The following is a 20988-nucleotide window of genomic DNA, read 5'->3' as shown; positions in this document are numbered from 1 at the left end:
CGTGGTGTTTAAAATGCGACGTCCTGAGTGCGCTGGACGTGCTGAAGAAGAGCCGGGGATGCTGCGACAATGCAAACCCTCAGCCGTGCATGACCTGTGAATGCACAAACCAACTTTTAACATAAAAGTGCTCTTGAGCGAAGAGGCAGGGGGATATTTCTAGTGTGAACGGTCATTCATGTAAAAGGAAACCGCAAAATGACCATGCTTCCTCTCCGGTTCGCTGCTAAACCCGCGTGTGCATGTATGCGAACCGAAAACATGCAGGCCGCCACGCCAAAAAAAAAAAAAAAGAGATAAAAGGTGTTCTTAGAAATTAAATATGAAAAGCATAAAATATGCAGCCAGCTCCCACTATGCCAACGTTGCCTCTGACACAGGCTTTCTCCCCCTCCGTTCCCACCGCATGTTTTATTCACGGCTGATATTCTAAAAAGCTGAAATAGAACAATCTATTTCCCCCTGCACTCCTCACTTCTGATTTACTGATGAATATTTCAGAGGAATGTCAGAAAAGACGGAGAAAACTCCACTCCGCGAGCCTGCGTCTGCCTCACCTCTCCCTCTCTCCCGTCCTCCCCCTCCCTCCCTCCCCCGCCGCTTTGAAAGACAGCTACGTGCTCCTCGCGCAGGAGTCACTTAAGCAGCAGATTTGCTTAATTTTCTACATGATTTAACAATTTGTGGAGTGAGCGTTCGGGGGGCATGAGAAGGGAAGAGAGGAGGGGAGACACTGGCACAGAAGTGTGAGAAGGGGGAGGTGTGTGTGTGTGGAGGGAGGGGGGGGGTGAAAAGTGGGAGAAGAGATAAAAACTCATAATATGACTGAGAAAACGACACCTCTAAATAAAATAAGACGCACATCTTGAACTTTTTGACAGACTTAACTTTATAAATTGCATGCGATATCATTATTTAAAGTGGAACAAAATTTCGACTCCATCCTTTTGATTTGGACACAGGAAAGAAAATAAAAATAAAATAGATATATATATAAAACCACATGCTGCAAGTATAGAGAAGTAGGTAGAGTGAGTAAATTATGGACACATGTGAAAGGCACACATCTGCTCTTGCTCTTGCTCTTTCCAGTCCCTCATGCCTATTTATACCTGACTGGAATGCCAGTTACTGACTGACTGACTGACTGACTGACTGACTGACACACACACATACATACATACACACACAGCTTCACAGGCAGGGCTATTGTTCTGATTCAGTCTAAGCAAAGTCATGTGCAGAACTAACAGAAGGGAAGCAGTCAGAAAACAAGGCAGAAGGACAGAGTCAGGAAGTTTCCCTATCTGAGACACACGAGGAAGTAGAGAGTGGAGATGGTACTCACAGTCTTTCAGTATTGCGGGGGATATTCCTTGGCATGGTTTTGAGAGCCAGCCCGTGGCAGTCCACTGTGGTGCCGCTGCAGGTACACAGGGCTGGGCAGGCGCTGGCGTTGCCCACGACTAGGGCGGACAGCATCACCACCCACATCCAGAGCGGCTGCCCGGCCAGCCTGCCCATGCCCGCCTCAAAGCAGCTACCTCTGATGGGCATATTCACCACAACGGCCGTCTCCTCGTCTCTAGAAAAACCCTCACTTCTCTATCAGTCCACCTTCTCCCTCTGCTTCTCTGCTTCCAAGAGTCCCGCTAGCTACACCTCACACCAGCCCCCTGGAATAAATTTCAATTTGCGGTGAATGTGAGTAGAAAACAAATCAGATGTATAACAAGTGCTAATATTTTCCTCTCAAGCTGTGATGCCGCACAAATCCCTTTTGTTCTTTTGATGAAGGTTTGATATCCACCACAGTTTGCTGGGGAAAAAAAAAGACACAAAAAAATTGTCTGTTCTCTGTCTCTCTCTTTTTTTCTTTTCTTATGTTCTCCTTGCAAACTCTTCTCCTGTCTTGTCTTTGTGGAGTTAGTGCGCTCTGGTCTGCACACGTCTGCTCCTCTGTCCTCCTCCTCTCACTCAGTCCCGCTCTGCTCTGCTCGCCTGGAGAGAGAGGGAATAAGGAAAGAGCAGAAAGAAAAAAAAAAGCCAGTCGCTCTCTCTCTCTCTCTCTCTCTCTCTCTCTCTCCCTCTCTTACATACACACACCAGTCATCCATCACAAGGATCTACAAATAGCAGAGCCCCCGACTCCACCCCTACCCCTCCTCTCCTCCCCCACTCCTCCCCCTCCTCATACAACACCCCCCCCCCAGAACCCTGCCTGAACTCACTCTCTCTCATTCCTGAGATCCCCTTTTCATTCGCTTGACTCTATTCACAATACGAATCTACTCCAAGTATCTTTCCTTTGCAGCCTTTTTTCTTTTCCGCTCACTCCACTCCTTCTTTTCTCTCAGGTTTGCCTCCAGGCGAACCCCCACACCCCCCCCTCAGAGAGAGACCTAACCTGCGTGACACCGCATAACCCCTGCCCGGAGGGAGAAGCCGCGGGGAGACGGTGCCGTGTGAGTGCGCGAACGTCTACATGTAATGAAGGAGAATCCTCCAGGGGCGAGAGGGGAATCAGCACCTCGGCCCGGGGAGGCAAAAAGCCGGAATAAATTATCAGTAAGTGTGGTCCAAGGGACCAAACATGTGTGGCCACACAAACAAAACCTACAGCAGGGAAACAGGGGAGAAAAAGCAAATGCGTTCATTTTGCCCCCACAGATTGGGAATCTACTGGGGAGGCAGACCACAGCCATAACAAGTAAGTCAGGACTGTATTTTGGGCACAGTATATGCAGAGGGACAGCGATTACAGCTTAATGTATGCGAGGGAAAAGACAAAAAGCTACAGTGAAACTCCTACCTGCTCTGTTATTTGGATTTATGAGAGCAACTGGCACACAATCCCTCTCTTAATGCCAAGACCATGCATTCCCTAAAGTGGACACGAAGCCTAAAGACATAAACTGGGGCTGTGTTGAAAGGGGTGGGGGGGGGGTGGGGGGGACGAATGATAAGCAGCGTTCGCGGGCCGTTATTTACTTTAAATGAATTCTCAATAAACATAATTTTGCAGAGGCTGACGTTAACTTAAAACAGCGTACATATATTAGGGTCTAGCCGCTGTCGACCATGTAATTGCAGCTTTCAGGAAACTTTTCCAAACGCATATTGATTTACTCTACGCGGGATCACAAGCCAGTGGTGTTCGGGATGGTGATCTCTCATTTTGATGAGCTGGGGGGGGGGGGGGGGGGGGGGGGGGGGGCAGGGATCCTTATTTAGCAGTTGCACCACCTTAAAATGAAGTGAATGACACTGTATTAAATAAGAAACCAAAACAAGCAGCCAATGCATCTGTTCAGTGCAAATTGCACGCAGGATCAGCTGATTAGGTGATTAATACTTAAGGTTTATGTTTCTATGCACATATTTAGTTTTCCTTTAAACAAAGGAACCAAAACAATGAGAACTGTGAAAGTGTCTGCTACTACATTTTGCTTTTGCCAAAGTTTTGTCTTATTCTTCATATAATTCTTGCTCCTACTTTGCTCTTTTCTCCTTTGGTTGGTTTATACTTTTTTTTTTTTTAATAAAGAGTAACTGAAACTTTGCTACCGAGCCAAATAAACCGCTCAGCTATTCTCAGGCCATGGCTGCGCCCAGCCCAAGCCACTCAGTTTCTGGTCTAATTCTGCAGAGGGCCTTCCTGTGGGGTGGATCCCTCCCAACATTAACATCAGCAAATCACACAGCCACCCCCCACCACCCCCCTCCCTCTCTATTCATTTTAACTGACAAAAGACACAAAAGAGGAAAAACAACATAGCCGGGGAAAATGTCAGCAGAAATATTTGGTGCATCTGTTGTTTTCTGTAGCTTTTGCATATATGTGCAAATGCAGGTGTACACGCACACACACACACACACAATACGTACCTCAGGAAAAAAAAAAGGAAAAAGGAAAGCTCCATCTGTCCCAGTAAAAATGTCAGTGCAGTGTAGATCTTTCCTCTATGAATGGTTAATTAAAGAGGAGACAGTGGTGTTTAGCGGTAATGGGGGGTGGCGGTAACATCCCTTCGCTCTCACAGAGCCGTGATAGGAATGCACACAAATACACAACAGGACTTATTCTGCTGCTCTCAAAGCCGTGCAAGGACATGGCAGCAATTACAATCGTCTGGCAGAGGAGAGTTTGCAAAACACAACAATTAATGTGGAACAGTATCCAATTTGAAAATGTACGGTACTTATTGAGCAATTGGAGTTTAATAAATGTTTCCCTTCAGCTCGTGCCCGAATACTTGGAAATAAAAAGATGTTCGTGGAGACAAAGCTGGCAGCTGCTCGCGGATGAATGGGGGATTGAATCTCCGAGCTCCTGCGTGCTCGACTCAAAACACCGAAATGTGTTTAATGGTGAAAGAAAACAGAGACCAAATTTAGATTCAAGAAAATTCCACAGCGTGCTTCAGACCTGAGTTATTTGTATTACACTCTCACCGAGCTGTGCCCCTGAGACTAAAATCCTGCACCGTTGAAAAAAAATAAAGAGTCTTCAAATCTGTTTCAAGTTTTCAATTTTGTTTTCCTTCTAAAGCAAATGATCTGTTGCTGGTATTTTATAATACGGACAAAATTAGCCGTCCCTGAGAAGAATTTCAGTGCATACATTTAAAGCAAAATCACATCCACTCACACAAACCCGCAACATATATGTTTGCGGGTTTGTGCGCTCAACGGATAATGTGAAGTTGATTACAGTACGACTGACTCATTTTACAGTCATCATGATCGTTCTGGAGCTGGAATACTAAATAAAACCCCTCCGGAGTTTTAGCTGTAAAACAATACTCTTCCTAACATGGAAGCTGTCTGTTGTATATTTACAGAACATGAGAAAAAGCAGACCCATTCTCACAGATGTTTACAACATATACTTACAATACCAAGCATGCATTGACATGGACACCATAATGACACACTCAGACATTCCTGCTATTGTGGAAAGCAGTCTTCATTCTTACTATCTACCCTCGAACCCTCCAACTCTATAAAATATGCTCAGTTTTTGCAAATTGCTCTTTGTAAATAGCATTTTTTTCCCCCTCATGGTGGATATCTGGGTCTTTCACTTTATTATTATTGGCCATGACTTGAGCCTAAAACAAATCTAAATCTTATTTATGGCAATAAAGACAACCTACAAAGACCCTCATGTAGTTTGTTGACTGATTTTCAGCTGTTGACTTACACAGTGTCAATAGGATTAATATTTTTGTTTTTCTAAATATTGCGTAGAATAGATATACTTACCCGGTGTATCATGTACTGTACATATTTATTCATATTATATATAAACAGTGCAGCACAAGAATATAAGTGGTTAATAAGAACATGTCTCACACACTGACATGACCTAAACGGTCTGCTTAAAGGAGAACATGCTGCAGAGTAAAGCTTGCTAATTATTTGCATTTAAACAGTACCACCTTGTGGCCGTAAATGGAACAGCATCAGAGAGCAGCAGACAGCAACGTCACACAAATTTAAGGGAGAAGCTACAAAATAATTATGTGCACATCCTACGATAGCACATATTACGATTTTCAAAATGAAAACACGACTATGTAAGGCAGCTTGATGTCTTTTAATTACACTGAGTTGCATAGCTTCACAGTAGCACCAAATATCACATGTTTACATGGTCAGACAACCATGCAGCAGTTGTCACATTACACTTGATTTGTAACAGCTTGAGCCTGAGTGAGAGTTGCTCAAAGAGTAAGACAACAAAGCAGGTTTAAAAGTAGGCAAAACTCAGAAACCCTCTGGATTAAGAGTCTCAACAGAGGGCAAAGAGCAGATTCTCCATTTGCATTAAACCACCCACTATAAAACTGGAAAAGTTTTTAAAAAAAATAACAGTGGGAAAAGAAACTTGCATAATAAAAATAAAAGATAAATACATATAAAGCTATAAAACTGTAACAATGTCACATAAGGGACAAAACTTGCCTGAGAAAACCATAAAATACAATAACCCAAGAAAACCAACGTATAACTTTATAAAGTAGCAGTAGTTTTAAGAATCACAGCGTCAGCTCTAAAGTGGAAACAAAGACAGAAGTATTCAAACACAACCTTTGACCTTCCAATGTTCTTCATTTTCTATTCACACCATTTCATCACCGACTAAAAATAAATTGCTTCAAGAAATACTAGGATACTTTGGAGGAAAAAAAAAAAAAATCTTAAAGTGGAATATAACTTCCCAACAACTCATACAGTGGGCAAACCATTAACTTTTAAGGCACTTAGGTCTGTTTGACCCCAACTACATTTATAAGCAAATTTTGAAATTAAATAGACGCCACTGCAAACCACAATTTGTCACTACGTATTGTCACTAAATTTTTAGGGATTTAAACATCCAAAATAAATACAATTAATTACTTTCAAATTAAATAATAGTAATGCTAAATACCCCAAAATTCACTGGTGCGTAAACATGCCTCTTTCATTACCAGTGAAATTAAGAGGAAACTCTTAACTGGCCGAAAAAAAAGTAGACCGCCAACCTCCTCAACATTCCTCAGCTTTGGAAAAATGTAAAGGGCTGCAAAGACATTCTTTGGATTTTTTGTCGACAACCAAGTCAAACTTTGAGACTAAAAAAAAGAAAAGAAAAAAACAGTTGATTAAAACATGGTGTCTAAAAAAAAAAAAAAAAAAAAAAGATCCTCCCCCTTATAACCTTTACAGAAAAGTCAGACTGGTGTTTCCAAAACTGTGATGACATTTTTTTTAATGGCAATTAATCCTGGAGGAGAAGAGGAGAGAAAAAAAAAAAGATTAGGCAGTGTTCAAACCCTTCAGCCGAGCACAGGCATCGTTAGCAATGTAAGCAACGTCGAGCCAGACTTTTCTGTGGCGAACCGCAGACAGATGGCTGAAGTGCCAGAAACTTTCTTCAATACAGTAATGAGGAAAACTGCTCGTCACTAGCTGATGACAGTTTTACAAGTGAATCATGCCGTCCCATAATTTAAACGTGACATTTTAATTGGTGCTGATATGAAAGTATTACCTCCTCGAGTGTGTCTCTGTACATGCACATGAACATCATCAGGGATTTGGACTGAGTTTATTTCCTGTCATACCAGTGAGTACCTAAACTACATATCAGCCACGGTGCATCTACTGCAGCCTACAGACCACAGAGGAAGGGGATGTTTTCCAACTGTGATGGTTTGTTTGCTGTTATGCCACACAAGGCGCAGGCTGTCACTCCGAGGAATGTTTTCAGAAAATATATTACATTTGTTGAGTAAGAAGGAAATACTTACTTCTCCACAGCTGGTGTTTTCTGTTCCCTGCCCATCAGCTGAGCAGCTGGATTCAAGACTCTGCAACTTGCTGTTCTCTTTCTCCATTAACGTTTGGCTTCCCAACACCTTCCTCTGTTAAACAAACAGGAACTCGTTATCAGAGCATGAAGTCAGATTCAGAAGTTTGTAGTCTACATGAAAACTATGTTAGACATTTCTTCAAAGCGAATAAAGAGGTAAGAATGACTCCAAAGTAAAGGCGAACAAACCTTTATAATTCCACCCAAAGAGCGCGAGCGCCAGTGTCTGCGGCTGAACGGCGTCCGAGGCTCAGCTGAAGGCGTCAGTGCGGACTGTTTTTCAAACTGCACGTAAAGATACGCCATGTTACGCTCTGCTTGTACAAGGTCTGTATGTTGCTTCTCCTCAGCGTGGCTGGATTGAGTTACCTGTCTGATGAGTTTCTTCTTCTTGGCGGAGTCGGGCATGCTGTTGACTTGTTGGTACAGCTCTCTCAGGGCAGATTCGGTGTAACTCTGTGTGTCAGACGGCCTCGCGGCGCCGGCCTCGACGGAGATTGTTCTCATTGCGAGAGACGGGGAGGCAGGTGTTGCCGCAGCCATGGGTCTTTCTTTGGACCCGGAACAGAGTGTGAAGTCATCCTAGGAAAAGCAGCACATGAGAGGTGATGAAACATGCTCGCTGAACAACCAGGTGGGCACAGGACAATGTGCACAGTTCAGGGTAAAATGAGATAGTGATAAAGCAAACAAACACATACATACAGCGTCATTTAAGTATCTTATGAAAATCATTCTTAAAACTTAATATATAAATGCAAAGCAGCGCTAAATCTTTTCATTAAGCTTAACAAAGTAGAAAACACTTACGTTTGACTGAAGAGTTTTTGATCCTGTGAAGTATAAGCGGGCGTACTCTTTGATATACACAGGGGCCTTCAAAGAAAGTAAACATGCAAATTAAATCCTCTGAATAAATATCGTTGATTCACTTACTGTTACTACAATAAATGATTTTACAACTCAATCTCAACACAAAGGTCTATTAAAGACGTTCCGCTCTGACTCTGTACGTTGTGTGTGCTAATCAGTAGTTAAAGTGTAATGTACATGAACGTGGATGAGAAGATATGTTGTTTTCTTCCTACATGCTTCAGACCAATTCACACACTTAATTTGATATAAGAATGGCTGAGATACTGAATTACAATGACAGGTCACTAGAAAGATATTTTTTTCTATTAAAAAGGAATGCGCACACAGTAAAAGTAGACACTGGCAAATAAGTGCAGGCTTTGATGATGACAGGAAAACCATTAAAACAGTGGAGCAAAAAATAACCCTCAGTGGCTGCACAAATCAAGAATGTTCTCTATGATGCAGACGAGCAAGTATATATATATAAATAAGATTGAACTGAATCGAATCTGTCAACAATCATGAGAAGACTTCAGAGGATTCGCCACAAGATGTTAAGGTGACGTGCCCAAGTGCTGTGAAACCCATACATTTTAGGCGTCCTCTCTTCTGTATTTATGTAAACCACTGGATCATATCTGGCACTTTGATGTGGCTTATCTATTTCCAAGTGAATGCACTAAAGCAACATCAAAAAAAAAAAACAAATAAGCAAATCCATAAGTGTTGTTAATAAGAACCGTCTGACTGTAATTCAGTCACCAAGATCTAAAAGGTTGCTGATTGCACGACATTTAAAAAGCCTTTATTGATTTTTCTTTCACATGCTAATTGTGTATTTTTCCCACCCTTTACCATGTCTTTTTTTTTTCTTGTAACCATGCCAACAACACCACTTGGAATAAAAGGTTCATTCAGTAAAGAGAAAAAAACAATATAAAATTACAAAGGAAACATTACCACTTTGTGACTGCGATGTTCTCTGTGCTTTTATTCAAATTAAATGTAAATGGTAAAGTCTGTTTTGTCTAGATGTGACATTAAACTTCACAGGCAAATTCCTGTTCCTATCAGAACCAGACAGTATAAGGCAATACAACACAAGAAACATGTTGCATTTTGGTTGCACACCTTCAGAAGGTGATAAAGCTCGGCCTACCTTCAACAGTTTCTGTGAGTGCCTGATGAGGAAAGCTACGCCATTATTCAGCTTCTCCAGGTTTCCCTGAAGATCACTTGCCAACACCTGCAACATAATACAATTGTTATATACATTTTTAATTGAAAACATTAAGAAACCTGCTCGAGGTTTACTTGACCACAGACATTATGGGGATAGATTTAATGCAGAAATAAATGAAGGCTCCTTACGTTTTTGGGCCAGATGATGTGCGGAGCGAACATTTTGGCTAAGTTAATAGCCGACATCTTGTTGACGTGTTGATTGCGAGCGGTGTGGTATAGTAAGTCGAGCAGCAGCTTCAACAGGCTGCGGTTGGCCGGTGGGAGCAGCATGAAAAGCAGCTGAAATGCCTCAATCTGGCGTTCTTTATCTGGCACATTTGTTTTATTCCCCTTATCGTCAAAACACTTCAATTCTGTGCACAACGGATAAAAACAGATATTACAGAAGCTCAATGTGGTTAATTGTGTTGATAATAAGGGACACTTGTTGTTATCTTTATCAATCTGCATATCATTGCATCTTAAGTAGTGACATCGATGGTGTATGAGACAAGCAATACCTCCAATCTTCAGGTGGGCATGATAGTGTCTGTGGGTTAGCAGAGGCTCGGGCAGCTCTCCCAGGTAGGCTTTCAGCAATGTAGCTGCATCATTGGGGTGGAAATCTCCTGTCTCTAGATCTATCTCTGTGCCTGCATTCAGCATCTCCCTCAGGGCTGCCTGCCTTAAACTGTGGCCTGGCACACGGAACAACCCCTCCACATGAAGATCTGGGCGGTGGGACAGAAATATGGAGAGAGACAGCGTTGTATGTCGACGCATAGACACAAATTGAAGGAGGCATGAGGGAGACAAAGACACAGCAGCGAGGAGAGAGATGGAGTGAATGAAATGGAAGGAGGGAGACGGCAGGAGCAAAGTGCTTTCAGATAAATTATTGACTTAAGCATTTGCTCCCGGTGTCCACTTTCAGTGAATGACATCATTGCTTTCTAGAAATAAACCATGACCTCATACTAATTCATCGCTCTCCAACAAAGTTAAAGAACAGGCAGTGAACAAGCCTTGAGGCTTAACAAATCTAATTGGTTAAGCCTCTTAGACACACAGGGTGAACGAAGCACATCAAGAGATCTGTAAATAGAGTGATTATTAATGATGCTGTGTGACAAAGGTATAGTTCTGTTTAAGGATTTGATTTCTCCTGACATTGTGTGTGCAAATGTACTGTATGTGGTCATAATACCACAAATGGGTTCATCAGGGATTATGCAGCCATGTTAAACAGTACTCACTTTTACTCAAGTATTCGATGAGCTGATAGATCTGTGCTATTCCTTCTTCAGTTAACGGTGCACCAAAAACTACTCCTTTGTCTGAAAGGCATGAAATGGCACATTAAGACACATTAATAGTTAATTCAATTAAACTACAGCCATAAAATAAAAAATGTAATAGTCACGTTACTAAAGCAAATGAATTGGCACTGTTGCCACCGCAACCTGACCTCTGATAAGCAGATGGAAATGGGATGGAAACGCTGTTCAGTTGCTCATAATGTCAGAAGTCCGAGCATTTTGTAAGATGTTGATAACAGAGTTAGTGTCATTACAATCAACTTTCACACTGGCACCCACAAAAATAGTCCAGATTTACCCTGTTCCAGAGTGAGGGGGCATCAGGGTAAGAAGGGAGGCAGATGAAGTGATGCACCCGTGTTTACTGTACCAGCCTGTGGGGGCAGTGCTGTGATCTGAGGTTGCTGCAGTTGCTCAGGTCTAGGTTCAGCAACATTATGACCAAAGAATGGGGTCAGCTGAATAACCAGGTTATTCCATCAATGGGTTTTTTCTTCCCCGATGGCACTGGCATATTCTAAGATGACATTGCCAGGATTCATCAGGCTCAGATTGTGAAACAGTAGCTCATGCAGCACAAGACGTCATTTTCACACAAAGTCCAGACCTTATCCCCATTGAGAATCTGTAGGATGTGCTAGAGAAGGCTTTGCTCACTGGTCAGACTCTCCCATCACCAATACAGGACCTTGGTGAAAAAATTAATGCAGCACTGGATGTGATGAAATAAATCCTGGGACACTGCAGAAGCTTCTCATCGAAACAAAGCCACAGCGAGTGCTGCTGTCATCAAAGGTGGTCCAACAAAATATTAGTGTGCGTGACCTTTTTTTGGCCAGGCAGTGTATAATGAAAGAAATTTGATGAGTATAGATTAATCACATGGAGTGCTTGGCATTAAACATATAAATAACTTTAACTATCTATTCATTTCAGCTCTAATGGAGATAAATACCTTGCAAGGCTGCCAAAGTCTTAATTAATAAAGTCTATGGAAACTGTCTAAAGTCTACGGAGAAAGTAAAGCTATTTCTCGCGTATTAACGCAATAACACACTAAATTACCCTGACAGCTCCAACATTTACTCAAAGCCAGACTGTCAGTAATTGTGCACAACGATTTCTTCGATCCTAACCTTTTCGTTTCAGGAAGTTGAAGGAGCGAAGAAAGCCACTGGATGACGGTACTCTGGGCTCCGACTCTCCCGTCAGCTGGGCAAACTCTTCGCCCGGGAGGTCTATGAGCCGAGTGATATTGCTAAGTACCAAATCCGTGAATGCCTGTGGATGCTCATGTCTCAACCTCTCCACGAAGAAGTCCGGATTGAAGATCACAGGCTGGCTTGCGTTTGTCTTTTCCTGACTGGTAGACACAGTGCACGTTGTCCCCCTGTTACAAAGAGAAATACTCACAATGTGGGCTCATAATACAACTAAGCTTCGATCTGACAAGACTTGAATGTCAAAACATAAAGGATGAGATTAGAAATACCGCATTAACGACAGCGTATGTTAGCATAACTTGTTGCTAGGTTAACTTAGCTGCTTTGGTTAGCGCCATCAATTTGAACAAGTCGCAAAACTAAGTAGTAAAACCGACATATTTGATTTAGTTTAAAAGAAAGCTGAAATGCACAAGCTATACAAGGACTAGTTATTTGTTAATTTGAGGACGCAATTAACTAAAAGTCCGTACCTTCTGATCAGTTTGTGATTGTTTTGGGGAACACTTTCATTCGCCATTTTAGTTTTGAATCTTCCGCTGCCTCATGTTTAGCCCCGCCCATCGCCTTGTGATTGGCCAAATTATATGTACGTCACGGCGGTTGAAAATGGGCGGTACCATTTGTCCATCAGAAAAAAAATAAATAAACAGGAAGTCAATGCTGTAAACTTAGATCCCTGCTGAACTGTCTAACTACCAGAATCAAGAAGTGTTGCCACTTGGTAAATTTCTTAACACTTTTTTACTCCTCATAAACGTTTGATTTAAATAATTTTCAGTAAACAATGGTTTATTTATTGTTAAATTTTGGCAAATTTCTGGTCAGTGGAAATAAAGTAGTGATACCAACAAAACCAGAGAATAATCATTCAAAGCGATGCATTTAATGTACTTTCATATAGGTAAAGTGTATGTTTCTGTAACAAACTGAAATTGTCCTATGAAATTACTGACAGCTGACTGGTTCTATTGTTTAGAGGGTCGGGGGGCGAGGGGCGAGGGGCGAGGGGCTAGATTAGGTTGTTGACATCACCGTGTTAGTATTTGGATGTTTACACAAATGAAAAAAAGCAACTGCATTGGCTTACATTTTTCTTTTTCACCCTGGGACCCAGATTCAAAAGGGCGCGGTTTCAGTATAAGGAAGATACGGATCTGTCATAGATGGCAGGCAGAGCTGTGCAAGATCGATGCAGTTTCGCCCAAAATTGGGATTCGTGTAAACGTGGCCTAATTATTTGTTCTTCCAGCAGACGCAGAGCCTCACTGATATTCATTTGGTTGCAAGCCGACAAATGTTAATCCAATATTTGATCTCATAAGAGTTGGAGGAAGCAAAATCTAATGACAAGTGTGGTCTGGTTCAAGCAACCATTTTCAGATTACAGTCATAGCTCTTATCTATAATTGAAATAATAATAAAATTCAGAGATTTAGCGCTTGCCAGAGTGAGTGTGTGTAGCCTTGCTTCAACTAATGTATTTACACAAAGGAAATCATTATTGCAGTGACAATTGGTCAAGGATGTGCTAGTCACCTAGCAGCCACCTAATAATGCATCTGGTCAATCACTAAACCTTATGAATTCATTAGAATTGTCCATTATGTGCATGTGGCATTTTTACTAATTGGAAAATACATTATAGAGGGTATGCGCGTGACATCACAGCAGGCTGACGTCTCCGTGGTTACGGCCACTGAGTGGCAAAAAGTGACAGTTGAGCACAGAGATTAGCCACATTAGGGGAGCGTACCTATGTTCCCCGGGTCCCTAACCCTGTACCTAACCCTAACCTTAACCCTTACCCTTTTTTTTAAAAAAAGGGTCGTATGTACAGGGAACATAGGACACGGGGAACATAAGGATTATCTCCTGCATTAGTTTGAATCATAGCTTTAATAGCATCTAAATTGAAAAATGAATTTAAAGGTTCTAAAGGTGAAGAGCTGTTTTGCAATTGATTGTACCAACAGATTTGAAAAGCACTCTGAGATATATTTTTTATAGATATCTCTGACTCCCAAAGAAAAGAGAGGTAAATGGATCACTGCACCGAAATGTGGTGTTGTAGTTCACATTTTGTGTCAGGTAATATTAATTTATGCTGTATTTTTTGATGAAGTCATACCTTAAGTTACTTCTTAATTTTGTTGTTGTTTTGGCGTAGTTACTGCTAACAGTAACTATTTCAGTTCCAACAATAAATAACAATAAAATAATAAACATAATATTTGCAATCACTCCTCATTATCCTTATAAGGTCCGGTCAGACGCCACAGTACTACATAGCTAACTTTACTTCTCAGCAAAGCTATTGGCATTAGCATCTTGTCTTTAGCTACATTTATCATAATGAAATGACCTAAAACTTAAGGAACAATAAAAATCTGGCAAGGAGTCTGAGGGGTAATGGACCTTAACTTAAACAAAGGCTAGTCCACTTTTCCATATCCACACTAGTTTGTATGGCTCATTTTCGAGTCCAGTTGTCCTTAATTTGATCTAATAATCCTCATTTTACCTGGTCTCGCTGTATTTACTGATACTGCTTATGAGAAATCAAATCCTGGTTCACATCCAACTTCCTGACATTAAACAGTGATAAAACTGAAATTCTTCTGGCACCTCATCTACACTTTCCAAAGTTCACTGTCTCTCCCTTCTCACTGACAGCTCCTCAGTCTCCCCCTCCCCTAAGGTTAAGAGTCAGAGTGTCATCCTTAACAGCTATCATTCAAATCTCACATCAATAACACCACTCGATCTGCCTACTTCCACATACCTAAATATAATAGATTGATAAAGATAGAGAGAGATAAACACACAGAATAGGGACCTATAACTGTATTTATTTTACAGGACTGTCATGGCAACTAACTTTTCTACCACATCCACACCCAATCCAGAAATTTGTTAGTAAGTAAGTATGTATTTATGTAACACGGGAAAATACAGCAACATACAGATTTGAAATATCGTTCTGAAATATGCTATGTGCTATGGCATTTACAGAACAAATGACCAAAAATATAAATAGGCTATAGTTATAACAGCTCCAAATGGAAAAAGAAAAACATATAACTTATTTAACACTGTCAGCACACAATGCATGTGTGACACACTCAGGGCACCAACCTATATATTTACAGGCTAATGAAAGGATAAACACATGCCATCTTTTTTTATATCTGGACCATCTTTCCCTCATTCTTCCCTCAGACTTTCCTGGGGAGTCCGAGTGCGATCCCCCTATAGTTGGAACACATCTTCTGGTCCACTTACTTAAAGATAGGGACCACCACCCCGGTCTGCCACTCCAGAGGCCCTGCCCCCAAGGTCCATGCAGTGTTGCAGAGGTGTGTCAACCAGGACAGCCCTACAACATCCAGAACCTATAGATACCAAGTCAATACACATTGGTGGGATTGAGGAGCTCCTCAGAATAATCCTTACAAGGCCCAATGGTATCGGTGGTTGATGTCAGCAGCTGCCTCCATAGCCTCACTGAACTCCTCCCATGCCCAAGTTTTTGCCTCTGTCGAAGTCAATCATTGACCTATGACCTCGGCCGTCACGGTGCCAAGAGCAGTGATGAGCAATTTTACACTAGAACATAAAATTAGTTATGGACAGACTGTGACTCGCACAGAAGTTCAATAACTGAGCACTGCTCATGTTCAGATCAGGCATACCGTTCCTCCCAATCACACCCTTCCAAATCACACTGTCATTACCCATGTGAGCATTGAGGTCCCCCAGTAGGACAATGGAGTCACCAGTCGGGGGGCAGTCCAGTGTCCATTGTGTGGGTACTCTGAACTGCTGTTTTGCGCATAAGCGCAGACAACAGTCAGGACCCATTACCCAAAGGAAGCAACCAAGAACTCACTTGCAGGCAGAGATCCTGGGGGCAAGCAAGAAGCCCTCCGCCTCTCACCTGGAGCAACTCCAGCAAAGAAGATTGTCCGACCCCTTTCAAGGATTTCAAGGGTTCCAGACCCAACACTTTGCCAGAGAAGTGACATACCGAGTGACACATCATGTTCCCAGAGCCAGATTCCTTAACAGAGGATTGTCTGCTACCCGATCCACACTGCACCAGATCCTTCATCCTCCTCCTATCAACAGGGATAATATGTATTTGAAACAATATATTAACAACATTGCCAGCATCTTGTCTGGTAATTTCTCTAGAAATTATACTTAACTTGTACTTACAGATGCTAAAAGATTGAGATTCATATACATACACAGAGAATATACACACACACATATACTAACTGTTACATATATTTTCTCTGAAGATAAACAGAAACCCTCACATAACACAACAGTACAGGTACATTTCTCTCTAAATACAATAAAATATTTCAAAAAGTAACCTATAATGGCATCTGACAATTGCTTGATTCTGAAATACCCTTGCAGGCATAAAAAGGAAATGAACAGAGATAGATTCTTGAAGAAAAAAATAAGATGACACAAAAACATCAAATCACTCAATTCCGTGTGTCATTGCAGCTCATGTTGAAAATGGCTTTCATGGTTATCTCCATCCCTCTGATCCAGTTTGTTTGTGGCTGTACTTGTTTTGTCTGTCTTTTTTCTACATAACTGAACATCAATCCTCTCTCTGGCTGTCGTGCTCGCTTCTTCACTAGAACTCCTCTGCCTCAGCCAAGACATGTTTCCATATTTCCAGTAGCAATGTGGTCTGAGCCTACCCAGAGTTCTCCAGCACGCTCTGCGAAATGTGTGGGAGGAAATACAAAACAGTAGAGGGTCCAGAGCGCCGTTGATGTACCACAGTGGAAGTGACAAATAGGATTTAAGGATTGTGTAGACAAAAAGGACTGTGTCAGACCACACAACCACATAGACCTGCATCAGTGACGAGGCCATGTCGGGAAAGTTGCAAACAAAAAAAGCCACCACGACCGCACCTGGAAGACAAAACACAGATGATATCGACACTCGTTAATTGTAACCATTTGCATTCACTTGCATCTTTGGTCTAAATGTGACACTTTAGATTCCTACAGTGGGATAGTTTTGCTGCCTTCAACAATAAAACTCACCATCAACCATCATCATCAAAAAACTCACCAGGAGATCATCAACACCGGGAAACATTCACAACATTGATTTTTTTTCCTGTTTAGTTATTAGCTTGAAACGATGACAATTCATGATGAAAAACCTTGCAGTTCATTGATCAAAAACTACGCACAAATTCCAGCATCACTTATTTTGTGAGCAGCCTGATGGAGCTCCAAAACCTCAAGATATAAACAGTATTCATACTTTCGTATGGCTCACCCATAAGTTTTAGAGCTCTCTTTTCATTTAAAAGTAACTTTCCATTCTGATGGCACTGGATATCACGTCTTCCTTCTGGATCCGGACGCATTAAACCCATGTTCCTCCTCTGACGTCCATTCTTCTTCAGGTAGAGCAGGATGAGCATATAAAGAGTGAATATGGAGACAAGTGGAATCTGTATTTGGAGAAGCACGTGTCAGTGTTTCATACAGATAAGGAAACACAATCTGACAAACTGCACTGATCTCACCAGAAAGAAAACTGCAGCTCTGAGGAGTAAGGCTCCTTTGTAGATGTGTGCAGGATCAGGCTCTGTCATCTCACACATGGTGGAGACCTGGAAGGCATCTTCTTGAGTGGTGGCCGTGTAGTCCAGGATGCAGGCACGTGCCTGGTCATAGACCAGAGCAAAGGGCACGGCTGAGACCAGAGAAATGATCCATACTGAAAGAAGGCATGGCAGTCGAGACTTCTTTAGGAAAGAACAGAGAGAGGGTTGAAAAATCCATTAGTTAGATCCTGTTTCAAAAGCTTTATGAAACACTAAATGCACACTGCACTTAACGTACTTACGCCCATTTTGTGAAAATAAAAAAATCAATTTTCAATTCTGGGATGCAAATACAGAGAACACAAACATAGACTCATTTTGTACTTTCCCTCTGTTCTGTCTCCATCTGGATATATTTTGAATATGAAAATATGCATTGTTAGATTGTGGGGGATAGATGCTCTACTCCCCTCTGTGTATATATTAAAGTTCACCTTAATTCAGTTGTTGACTTCAAAGATATTGAAGTGAGGAGGAAGAACCCAAACATGAAAATAAAATGATTGAGGGCAGCTGAGGAAACGGGAACGGTAAATACTACCAAAAACACTGCAATAAACACCAATTTTACAGAGATTTTGTTGTGTGAATACCTTCAGGCTGGAGACAGACCACATGGTATGGCAAATCGCAGCATAGCGCTCAGTGGTGAAGGTAACAATAACCCAGCTGGTGGTGGCACAGTATATTTGGCGGACCATGAAGTAGACCTTGCACACTGCCTGGCCCAGGCGCCAAGGGTAGCTCTCCCAGTAATACCGGTACAGAGTCACTGGGATGGTCAGTAGCTGCAGAATATCTAAAGTTTATAAAGATAAAAACATGGAGATTTAGCAAATTTGGAAGGTAAATGCTTTGTTGAAGTGTAGGTGTTGCATGGTAGTTACAGTGTTTAAAAGAAGGCACCAATGTCTAAGAGGGACAGTAGTGAATTGAGTCAACATTGTGCACATTATAAACTATACTAAGTACTAAATTTACCTCACCATAATTTACCTTTTTGGAACTCTGGAGTAAAATGAATCTTGGTCAGTTGGTTAGATGACTAAATAATCACTGTTTATGCTTCAATTTCTTGCCCAGTGTAGCGCAGGTATATACTGTACATGAAATGAAAATTCACATTGCCTGAATTATTTCATTCTAATGTCATCAACACTAGACTAGAACAATAGGGGAGTGAATGGTAATAATGTGTACCTGATATAACCAAACTGAGAAGGTAGAACCGGATAGCACTGACTCTCATGTGAGCATCCAGGAGGAGGGTCAGCATGCTCACACCATTGAACAAAACCTGCAGAGCATCCAGGGAGAGCATTTAGTGGTTTGCAGTGTGAAAAGTTGTATAGTTTTCTATCTGGATATCATTGTGGCTTATTGCTGTGGCTTTGCCGTACTTCATCTTATCTTATTTACTACTGTTATTATTTAATGACAAAACTGGCTTGTGTGTAGAGTGGGACCAGGAAATGAATAGTCGTACTCCAAACAAGAAGATGATGCTGTAGAAGATGGTCATGGGCACAGCAATTGTCAGTGGCTCACTTTTGGTGACACTGATGTCGAGCTGGGGCATGTCACTTGGGCTGACATTACAGCTGAAGAGGAATGAAATCCGCTCTGAGAGGTTCATGGTGATACTGGCAGGTGAAAACTAGAAAGATGACATGAACGGATAGCGTAAAAATCCCTGACTGAGTTATGGCATAATGTGTAAATAATAAAAAAGAAAAAGATAATGTGTTTCATTTCCAAATTCAACCATTGTCTTGAACAAAAATTAATATATTGGTCCTTAAAATGCAGTCAGACTACAGTCAGGTGTCATTGTTATTAATGAGACAGCTTTTCAATGAGTGCTGAAACATTCATTCTTTTCAAGGGTGCAAGATTCAGAAGCCCAGCTTGCACAAATAAAAGGACACTCTGTATTCTTGCTCTCTCATACATAAACAGAGATTTTATAATCTCTTGACCGCTGCATGAATAGCAAGAAAAACATATTCTTTTTGATTACATTTTGATTACATTTTCATGTACATAAAGCATATATACATAAAATCCCACCTGCTTAACCCTTCAGTCAGTAACAGACAAATCAAGACAAGGAAAACCTAAAATGAGATAATGTGTACTCCTGAGATTAAATGAAACACATTTGCTCAAAAACCTGTTGCATTCTCAGACTAAATTATGCCATCTTTTTTAATATATCATCAAAATGATTGCAGTCAGATTTAGTGGAATGAAAGGACAAATTAGACAGCTTGCAGAGTATACTGTAATTATACTTGTCGGTCAAACATCTCATTTTAATTAAGCAGGAAGCTCACAGGTTTCATAATACCTAATTAAAATCTGACATGCACACCCCGTCCAACCTGTTACGCTGCCAGCATTGCCTGTAAATCTAAAAATCAAGGCGACTTTCTTATGGAACTGTGACAGTGGAGTTGGAAATAGCTTATTTGAAGATGTATTGAATGAATAAGGCGTATACTCACATTCTGTAGGAGGAAATTCAGGATGAAGACCAGCAGCTCTCATTCACAGGCAAAAAAAAAAACCCAACTCCTTCGCTTGATTCCCTCCTTCCCTCAGTGAGTCTCTTTCTGACTCTCGCTCACTCACTGTCTAACCCCTTGCTTTCTCCGTCTGCCTCTCTCTCTCTACACACACACACAAACACTCATTGCATACATGGAGGGTCTCAATAATAGCAGGTAGGAAATTGCACGTAAATGCAGCTGCCGCAGCTGCGTGTGTATGATCAAAAATGTGAACCGCGCTACAGTGTTATATCATTATATCATTAGCACTGATAATTGCTTTTCATCAAAAGCAGCCAATCAATAAATGCACCCGAGAGAAAAACATTCCACTGATCAATTAATAACAGTCAGGCTGAGTCTTTTTAATTAACAGATAATTAAGCAACTAACGTCTATCATTAAAATCATCTATCAATAACGAGCATGCAAAGGAAAACAATCAATGATTAACTATGAGTAACATTTATATCATCGAAATGTTTCCACATTATAGGGTGAATGCAATCTTAGTTAATTAGAAAACACGATGAGGTGAAAACTTAAACATCACGTTCATCAGGCATCGCACAAATTATAGCAAAGAATTAATTTGACACAAACAGCATATTGTTAATTAAATTTAAAGATTAAAAGATTAAATTAGATTAAAATCATTAAAAACAGTCACACAGTGTTTCAGCAGTTCCGCATTTTTGAGCCTGACCTAATAGTAGTCACACTCCAGTCACACTGTGTGACTGGACATTCACCTGCACACTAACACTAACCAAGCAGCAGTTGGAACATGAAG

General features: G+C 41.2%; 3 protein-coding genes across 6 annotated transcripts in view; all 3 read right to left on the bottom strand.

The window, feature by feature from the left end:
* Window positions 1–2010, bottom strand: part of slit1a (slit homolog 1a (Drosophila)) — a 79982-nt gene extending 77972 nt beyond the window's left edge. For all 4 annotated transcript variants that reach the window (XM_047602947.1, XM_047602949.1, XM_047602948.1 and 1 more), the window contains exon 1: window positions 1349–2010. In XM_047602947.1, coding sequence (XP_047458903.1) covers window positions 1349–1557 — 209 coding nt within the window. In that variant the 5' untranslated portion in view covers window positions 1558–2010. The remainder of the gene's footprint in view (window positions 1–1348) is intronic.
* Window positions 2011–5583: 3573 nt separating this feature from the next.
* LOC125018396 (rho GTPase-activating protein 19-like) lies at window positions 5584–12524 on the bottom strand. Its single transcript, XM_047602229.1, has 11 exons — window positions 12461–12524; window positions 11901–12154; window positions 10702–10782; window positions 9967–10176; window positions 9593–9819; window positions 9381–9467; window positions 8174–8239; window positions 7733–7945; window positions 7553–7648; window positions 7302–7415; window positions 5584–6775 (listed from the first exon to the last, which is right to left on the bottom strand). Exons 1-11 carry the CDS (start codon window positions 12505–12507, stop codon window positions 6770–6772), a joined length of 1401 nt encoding a protein of 466 aa, XP_047458185.1. The 5' UTR covers window positions 12508–12524; the 3' UTR covers window positions 5584–6769.
* Window positions 12525–16710: 4186 nt separating this feature from the next.
* Window positions 16711–19013, bottom strand: LOC125019073 (neurotensin receptor type 1-like). Its single transcript, XM_047603578.1, has 4 exons — window positions 18844–19013; window positions 18237–18442; window positions 17563–17784; window positions 16711–16734 (listed from the first exon to the last, which is right to left on the bottom strand). Exons 1-4 carry the CDS (start codon window positions 18962–18964, stop codon window positions 16711–16713), a joined length of 573 nt encoding a protein of 190 aa, XP_047459534.1. The 5' UTR covers window positions 18965–19013.
* Window positions 19014–20988: the final 1975 nt, after the last annotated feature.

The sequence above is a fragment of the Mugil cephalus genome, chromosome 13 (assembly GCF_022458985.1).
Source record: "Mugil cephalus isolate CIBA_MC_2020 chromosome 13, CIBA_Mcephalus_1.1, whole genome shotgun sequence".
NCBI lineage: Eukaryota > Metazoa > Chordata > Actinopteri > Mugiliformes > Mugilidae > Mugil > Mugil cephalus.
The sequence above is the reverse complement of the archived record's forward strand: the minus strand, read 5'-3'. Positions and strand labels throughout refer to the sequence as shown.